The 9,108-nt window shown below is 33.3% G+C and overlaps 1 protein-coding gene and 1 long non-coding RNA gene across 2 annotated transcripts in view; both read right to left on the bottom strand.

Annotated features, from left to right (window-relative positions):
- Positions 1-2,620: 2,620 nt before the first annotated feature.
- LOC149805031 (uncharacterized) lies at positions 2,621-5,274 on the bottom strand. Its single transcript, XR_016414758.1, has 4 exons — positions 5,130-5,274; positions 4,270-4,331; positions 3,113-3,133; positions 2,621-2,634 (listed from the first exon to the last, which is right to left on the bottom strand). It is a non-coding gene; the product is annotated as an uncharacterized LOC149805031 (long non-coding RNA).
- A 1-nt stretch (position 5,275) lies between these two features.
- LOC149805030 (uncharacterized) overlaps positions 5,276-9,108 on the bottom strand; it is a gene marked incomplete at its 3' end in the record, with an annotated part of 55,769 nt that continues 51,936 nt past the window's right edge. Inside the window, exons 20-21 of the mRNA XM_089933415.1 lie at positions 7,311-7,530; positions 5,276-5,628 (exon numbers count right to left, since the gene is read on the bottom strand). Of these exons, the coding sequence (XP_089789541.1) occupies positions 5,276-5,628; positions 7,311-7,530 (573 nt within the window). The remainder of the gene's footprint in view (positions 5,629-7,310; positions 7,531-9,108) is intronic.

Here is a 9,108-nt window from a genome sequence, read left to right as displayed (position 1 = left end):
AATTTCTTGTTTCCATGATTAGATCACTCTGGAGAGAACTAATGACGTTGCGGCTAATGAGACCTTTACACATGCTATGTTTGATTCACTACAAATGAATCGAAAAAAGAGTTTTGACAAAACTATAGAAATTGATCGAGACAAATCCTTCAATCCAGCGAAGTAAAACAGAATTCTAATAACGAAGACAAACCCATACGTATTTTATTTTCAAGATACTTGGAGGTAATCGCTATGATGCTTTTACATTTGGTAAGTTTTTGGCAAGGGACATCCAGCTGGGTACTAAAAACATATTCTTATAAAATGATTGGTGTTCAAAATAACACAAGTTTCAACGATAAATGAGATACCTGCACTTTTTAGTTTTAATGTTATTCATGCAGCATGTAGTTAAAACACTGAAGACATCATTCAGTTTCAACAGTCTTATACAGTTCCTTACGTTTATCTTGCTGATTGAATGTAATCTACTCATAGTGGCATTAATAAGGTTATTGCGATGTAATACTGGCCTTGGGGTTCTTGGAGGTTCAAAATTACCATGATTTACGTTTTAGATTTTCACTGCAATGTAACGGGAAGGGTTGAAGACGTTCTTGTGGATATGATCATAATGGATACATTAACTAACAGCTGAAATCTTACAATGTGGAGACGTGCCTTTGTTACTGAAACATGTACAAGTATCGAACGTTAAAGGCAATTCTGACATTTATTGAAATGTTTAGGGAACTCTTATGATTTGGGATTCAAATGGTTTAAATTTTTAGTATCGTAAAAATGATTTCTCATGTCAAATTAATAATACAGCTAATATAACATAATCCTACATGAGCACACCATTGTACAAAAGAAAAATGAAATCAGATGTTATGATATTGTAAAGATTCATTTTCAAAATGAGAAAAACGGCAACGATTTATTATCTTTATCTTTTTGCAACAATACTTTCTAAACTGCACATATCGTACTTTATTGGTGTGATGACTTATTTTAAAGTAACAAAGAAGCAATAACGTGTACAAGAATTCTTGTACAAAATCATGTTAATACAAGGAATGTCCTAAATAGAATAATTATAGGTGTTGAAAAACAATCGTCATTTAAATAGTTTGTGCATAAATCTATATCACACATCGCAGTATTTTGCCAGCCAAAACTGAATCCCATTCCAAGAATCAGATCTATCATTCAAACTTTTAATAACTCATAATTCGAGAAACCAGGGAAGATTGATTAATAAAGGGAACTCACAATTATTTTTTAGTAATGTCAAGATTAATATTTTACAAGGCTGTACATTTTCTTGGTTTGCTGTATACAACCATCGAGCATAAAGCTGTAGGTATATAATTAAACAGATACATTGATAGGTAGCTACTTTTACTTAGTGCATATGAGGATTGAAGTTAAACATCTAGATGCACTTGTTTAAATACTACAAACGGGAAATGATGTCGGAGATTAAATGTCCAAAATACATTAATATTGAAAATAATATGAATATCTTCATTGATAAGAATCAGGCCGAATAAAATATTGATAATAAAGCAACTAATCGTTTCATGCAAATAGTGATGCTACTATTAAAATTCAGTACATTCCACAAATGTACCTTGTCAATGACTGAGCCGAAAAATACACAATAACAAAGTATGTACAAATATGTGCAATACTCGGAAAGAAAATCCGCAACTATATAACATTATTTATATAAAGGTTTATAACATTACCAATTGCATACAGTGGTGAGAAACACAAAAATAACATTATATTAAGATACATTTTTCCATTCCCAAAGTTTAATTTGAATAGGTTGAAAGTTCGACCAGAAAGAAATAATTTGTAAAGTAAAGTAAATTTGGGATGTGGAGCATGGAACAAATCAAAGCTAATACATTTTTGAATTAGAACAGAAATGTCCATAACGTTTTTGCAATGGTATGCCGCATTCTTCCATTACTCAAGTTCTGTTTCCTTCAGACCAGAAACTGAAGCTACCATTAGTAGTCCTATGACTCTCCGTTATCTGAACTCTGGCTGTGGGTTGACCAGAGGTGGCTGGACCTAATGAGAAGGAAAGTATATTTATTTTATGATAAAGACAACATGACGTGAATACCATTTAAATAATAATTCGATGTCACAGCATGGCATAAAGATAAAATAACATAAAGAAATTTTTGAAACACTTTTATATTTATTTACACTTCCAGATAAATAAATATTTGTATTTGTACACAAGTCTCGTGAGTATCAGTTTGAGTAGCGAGCAATGCAGTACATACATTCTGAAGGTTCAGAACAGTTTTAAAAACAATTTAGACTAAACAGGATGCTGCCAATTTTAAGCATTTTCATTGCACTTTAGGATTTAACGGGCACCCTGCCCCATACAGAGTAGATTATGATCTGTCGTTGTGCAGGTAGATTGTAGTCAGCGCTGTCAATACTACTAACGATGTGAAGCGAACAAAGTGGAGTCCGATAATTTATTTTGTTTTCATTTTAGCAGCTGAATATGTGAATCTAAAAGAGGCAGTATTTGGAATCAGTATGTGTGACGCCGATTTTGACAAATGTGCCATTTAAAATGTATTAACTTACCTTGATAGGCGGGACCATTGTACCCTGCAATAAATAAATAAATAAGGAACTTTATAATGTTTCATGCAACTGTGGAATATATGCAAATTACTTCAGAAAAGTTAGTTGTTAAATAATTTTCGAACTTTAAGGAAATTCTCCTACCGAAGGTTATTGATATTTCTCGAAGTATTAGTATTCACAATAATCAATACAGTCTATGTAAAGTAACCTCCTACTACCATGCATGTAACAAAAGTATTTTTATTTTATCTTCTCTAGTACGTCTTGTAACAGGCTAGTCTTTCTAAATTTAACTCATCTATTGTGCATTTGACAAATATATTTATGTCTGCATCTTCACCAATACTTGTCGAAGCGGATTAGTCTATGTAGATTATTTTATTCTGTCATGTATGTGACAACAATTTTATATTCCTGAATCTACACGTTAAAACGTTACAAAACTATTTAAACTAAAAGACAAATGAAATGAAGCCATGATAAGAATGAGTCTACTCACTGAAGACGAGGGGTGTGTGTACTGAAATGAAAAATGTTTCAAAATTTAAATTGATTTTGTGATATGAAAAGCAAAATCTGCGGTCAAAGACCCTCTCTTAATGTTTATACTCGCAACGGACTGTTTAACAGGAGTTAAGCTTCTGTATACTTTCACCCAAAGTATCCCTAGAAAAGCAGTAATTTAAATCAAAGTCAACTGACTGCTTAGAGAACAGTAAAACGGTTTGGAAGATAACCTAATAATACATTAAAATGAGTTTCTGACATTTCTTATTAGTATATTACTTCTAGATTTTCTAACATTAATAACATGGGAAGTAAATATGGATGATGATGACGTCATATGAAGACAATGAACACAATGAACTAGGAACATATTTGACGGTGTTCACTTATTTGAAGAACACTGTAAAGCATTATTGATTATATCATCACTTTAAATACAGTCACTTTACGAAGGACGAATTCTACAGAACCTACTATTAGTCCGTCAAATAAAACTTTGGAGATATTTCATGAACACATGGTTTTAAAAGTTCACAGAGATTACGTGAGATCCTCTAGCTTTTATTTTCGGTGTCATGTAAGGCTGACATTTCTCATAAGATGAAAAAGATAAAGCGTCAAACATAAATAGTTTGTGCGCTAAAAAAAAATTTGCAACATAAAACTTTCGTACATTTAGTGAGAAAACTAAATTTACCTCTTTCTTCATGTTTAAGACTACAAAGCAAAACTATTTTAAATTTATTTCCATCAGTGATTCTTGATTGTCATATGTTTATGTAGCAAACGTACTAAATGAACTTAATGACTCTTTTAATACTAAATTTATAATTATACACAGAATAGTGGAAATATAACGTAATGAATGAAACAGCGAGGTAAGCAAAACATATGACCATAAAAGTAGGAAAACAAACCAAAGATAAATACAAATCACCAAGATGCATTTGAATTTTTTTATGTGGCAATCTGCATCTACAATATTAAGATGTTAAAGTTCAGAAAATCCAGCATCTTTTTTCCAGGCATATGCAATGTGTACATTTTTAGATAAAATATAAAAGATAATAAACGTGAATTAGATTCTCTCACATAGCAAACAACTTTACAAGACATCTTTATCGAATCTACGAAAACACATATATATACCTGGAGGTTGTAATCTTGGAGTCTTGCGAGGGTTACTTCTCGGTGTGATTCTCTTATTCGGCCTGGAATAAAAGTTAAATGTCTTCACGCTTACTTGAGTCAAACTGAATCGTAAATCTATTCATCTAAGAGATTATAGACTTATTGAACAAAGACAATTATTAAAGCAAATTACATTCTTAATATAACAGCTTCATTGTATGTGGAGAAACGGTAACTTTAACGGATGTGATAGCACTTACCGAAAATATCTGTCCACCATACTGACTAATTTGTGAACATTATTGTGCTTTCATTTCTGCTTATTACTGATAGGATAGGGGCCATCCATTTAGTACGTACGCAAAAATCTGGCAAAGCTTTACCCCCTTTCTGTACACATGCATACTTTTGTTTTACACCCACCTCACCTGCGCACATACGCTTGAGCCCCCCACACCGAATTCTATTGAACGGCCTATATTTAATCCATGCAGAAACGAGCAAAGATTAATAATATTAATGTGTTTAATAAAACAGATAGTCCACCGGCGTTGAATGTCTGGCTGCATGAAAAAAATAAGCTGCGTAACTTTAAAACGTTTGTCTAGTGTCCGCTAAAATTGAAACGCCGACTAAACCTTTCGAACAAATTACGTATTAGACAAATTATTATCGAGGTTTCACTTCCCCCGTTCCCTGTTCATACGTACATTATCAGTAGACCCCCCATATGCAAGCATATGCACTTGGGTTAACCCCCTCCCCCTCCACGCGTACGTACTAAATGGACGGTCCCATACTGAGTGTAAACCAAGAAAATAAACATGTTTTTAAAGGCATAACATACCAGTAAGTAGGAGAAAGAAAGTAAGACGTACCTTTGTTTCTTGTGGGCCAAATTTCTGATTCTGTATGACGATGAGCTTCGTAATCTTTGAACCACTAAAGCTGCTATTACACAAATGATGGCCGTCAGAACAACTAAACTTGCTATCAACCATGCGACATTTCTGCTATCCTGGATGAAGCTCCGGTAAGGTCCACTGGACGAAACAGAATCCTCCGGACCTCCAATCGTAACGAAGACTATTGTTGTTACCGAAAGACCACCTCCGTCTGTAGCGTTGGCAATCATTCTAATGACATCAAATTCATTGAAGTGGAGTAAAGACAGCGCCACAGTAATAACTCCCGTATCTGAAATTCTGAAGTATTCAGATAAATTGCCCGATATGGAATAATTAGTAACCCCATGAGGACCGGCATCAGCATCTGTTGCTTGCACAACACCCACCACTCTTCCCAGAGCACTCGTGTTGGGGGTTGTAAAAGAGTATAATTCATTTGGAAATGATGGTTGATATTCATTGATGTAATCTGCAATGAGGAAATGATGCAGAGCAATATTAATCATAAGAGAAGAAAAGATCACAACAGGAGACAAATGAAACTGGTATATCTGATAAGACCTTTTCGACACTGAAGTAAGGAAAGATGCTACAAACTCAATCAATGCTGATGCTGGCATTATTCTTTTCTAAATTAATTAAAGTCTTTCCTTTAATTTTCTAAACAATTTGTTCTGAAATGGTATTCTGATATGATTGACATAAATGACTTATCAACACATGTTGAGTGAATATCAAAACTAAATTCTGGTGAAGATACGTTCAAATTTGGAAAATGTACACATAAGTTCAAATATTTTTCAAATTCAGCTACCAATATAGAACATACATTCAATGTTTATAAAAATGTAAAAACATGCAAACAAACATGAGCATTGCGTAACGCTGCTCTTCGTACAAAACATATTTTTTAAAATCTTTATGACCATTTGTTCTGAATGTGTAAAGAATCATTTGTTCCATCCTGAAAACAGGTATATCTTGTTCCTTACATCCCAAAAATGTATCAAATAAGCCTTGATTATAGAACTTTAAGTGCGTCATTGATCATGTTTTTTTGAAATACTCCATCAATACCGCAGAAAAAAATTAATCTGCAATCAAGACACTATACTTCTATCCGCTGAAGTGAGTTAACACAAAGCACCTGCCTTTTTTAACCATTGTATATCATTCATCGCAGTGGTTGTTTGTTATTGAAGTGCAAAGAAAAAGTATACGCCTCATAGCGGAGCCATGATCAGATTTGTTACATTGGCATTATTTAAAAAATAGACTGAATAAGCGAGTGTTAGAAATGTGGTTCCTTAACCACTTGGTAGTGACTGTGGCGGGTGTGGATTACGTACACGTCACCTCACCCCCACCGACCCCCCACCCACAGCAAGAATACACTATTGGAGGAAAATTAAACAATAGAATTCAAAGAATTAAAGCAGTAAAAGGAATGATATTCAACACCTATATCAATCAACCAAGACAACAAAGAGTCCAGATTCAGGTAGTAAATGTGTCACAATCTACGAATTAATTGATTTAAGCGAATTATCAGTGGGCCATATTCGTGCTATTGATTTAAGAAAACGATAACTCGACCAATGTTCGTGATACTGATTTAAGAGAATTATAACTATATAAATATGCGTGCTGTTAATTTAAGAGCCTGATAACTATAGCAATATTCGTGCTATCAGAATTGTTACTACTATGATAAAGGGCACGAGAATGTCGCTTCGAGAACATTCCGGGACTATTCAAACTTAGAAAACAAAATATTTTGAGGTCCAAGATCTATAATGGTTGGATAACAAATCAAAAATATGACAAATTACTGAATAGATGAAAACATCATTCCATTAAAATACATTAATGGATATAACACTTATTTAATTTAAAAAAGCATGTTGGTGCTGACCAGCTAATATTTTATATGCTTGTGGAAACGATCAATCTGTAATGAAAAACGATAATAAAATCTTTTTGAAACTATTTTTAGATTAAATTCACCAAATGTACATATCAAACGCTTCAAAATCTTAAGAACAGAATTATTCCTCAAGGATATTAATAGAAACAGCAAAAAGAAATGGAGACAAACTTTGTGATTATACATACTGATTGTAATTGAAACGGTAGCAGTTCCAGACAAACCACCATTGTCCGTAGCAAAGATGATGCAGACAACCGATGTCATTAGCAATGTATTGTTATCCAGGTCGTAATCAGCAGCAAATGTGATGCGACCTGTTAGATTTGATATTACCAAGTATCTGTTCAGAGAGCCACAATCAAGCGAATATTTGTGGTCGTCTGGAACATCTTGGTCATTCACAGTGAACTGGGGTACAGGATTCGGTAGCAGAGTTCCTGACTGTAAAATACAAATCATAATTTTGTTATATGTTTTCATATGTAAGGCGCTTATATTTTGTGTGAGATTTATAATCTCGTACATTAGCAAGGAGTTTGAAACGACAGTTCTGTTTTGCTGTCCATGTAGCTTATCTTGATATGTAAATAGCTGTCTGGTTTATGCTCGCTATTTCATATATTTGTGAAAATGTCAACAAGAAAAAAGTTATGACGTATGTTGCCACAAAAAAGGAATTTACTGTTGAACAATAACACAACCTGTCTTATATGAAAAGATGCAAACAGTAACTTTTCTGAAAATCTCAGCAAAAAATATTGTGAATCTCTACTATGAATTATGGTCAACCCATTAGATTTCAAGCTGAAGAGTGAGCCAAAACAGCTCAACAAGATATGCATATGTTTAAAAAAAATGAAAACAGACCTAAACAGTTATTTAAATAACCTGCAAAAATACTAAATGGCAGAGAGAGAGAGAGAGGGAGGAAGGGAGGGAAGGAGAGAGAAAGAATGTATATTATAATGTTTGCAAAACGTCTCGATAGGTACAACATACCACTTGTACACCATCGCCTACAATCATCCAAAACTTCGTTTGAACTTTTATTGCGTGATGCAGATTTAAAAAAATTAAAAGGAAGATTTTTTATAATGAACATGAGTGTACATACCATCATTGTACAATTCCATATAATCTTCGTCAGTTATGTTATGAAAGATCATCCAATAACAATTTGTGTGTGTTAGGTGTGAGTGTGTTACCATGATACAAAGATTTGTTATTGCACATACGTTAGTTGAAACAGTGTGTTTCACAATGATATCTCAGTTATTATTATAAGACTGTCTGATTAGGCAAATGGCACAGTTAGCAAACACTGAACTAGCGACCAGTTTTGACCCAAGGGTAAGTACTGGTGAAGAAACATATTAGAATTTAGAAACATGAAATTTTGTTCAAACAAATAGGTCAATGTGGCACAGCCTACATCGTTAAACTTACCACATTCTCAGTTGTTGTGATAAAGTAAGTATTATTTGCAAAGACTGGGCGTTCATTTATGTTAACAATCTGAACTTGCAGTAGTCGGGTATCCGATGTTCTTCTATCACTAGCTGTAACACTTATGTTATACCTCAGAGACGATGCTGACTCGTAGTCCATACAAGTCGACGAAGATATTCGTATAACACCATCTATGGAAGAAAGTTTAAGCTACGTGTAGATTTGAAAGAGATTTGAATGGAAACTATACATATAAGCTGTAAAATAACTGCATAAATCAATATTATCATTGTGATTTAACATTGAAACATATCATGTTAAAAGGTACTATCATATTTAGAGTTTATAATACATTATGATATAATATAAATCAAATTATCATCTTACAAGATTTATTTTGTTTCAAATTAAGAGGAAATTTTTAGTGTTGATTTTATTTTCTAGAACTGTCAATCCTGAAAATGTGTGTTGATTAACATGTGCAAGTCTGCCATTTCCCAATGATTATTTTGCCACTACACCTGGTGAAATATTTACAATCTGTGCCGAAAACTCGAAATCTCGCAAAGT

Source organism: Sinohyriopsis cumingii, chromosome 2 (genome assembly GCF_028554795.1).
Source record: "Sinohyriopsis cumingii isolate HCF-2022 chromosome 2, ASM2855479v2, whole genome shotgun sequence".
In the NCBI taxonomy this organism is placed as follows: domain Eukaryota; kingdom Metazoa; phylum Mollusca; class Bivalvia; order Unionida; family Unionidae; genus Sinohyriopsis; species Sinohyriopsis cumingii.
Note: the sequence above shows the minus strand (reverse complement) of the source record. Positions and strands in the feature narration are given on the sequence as shown.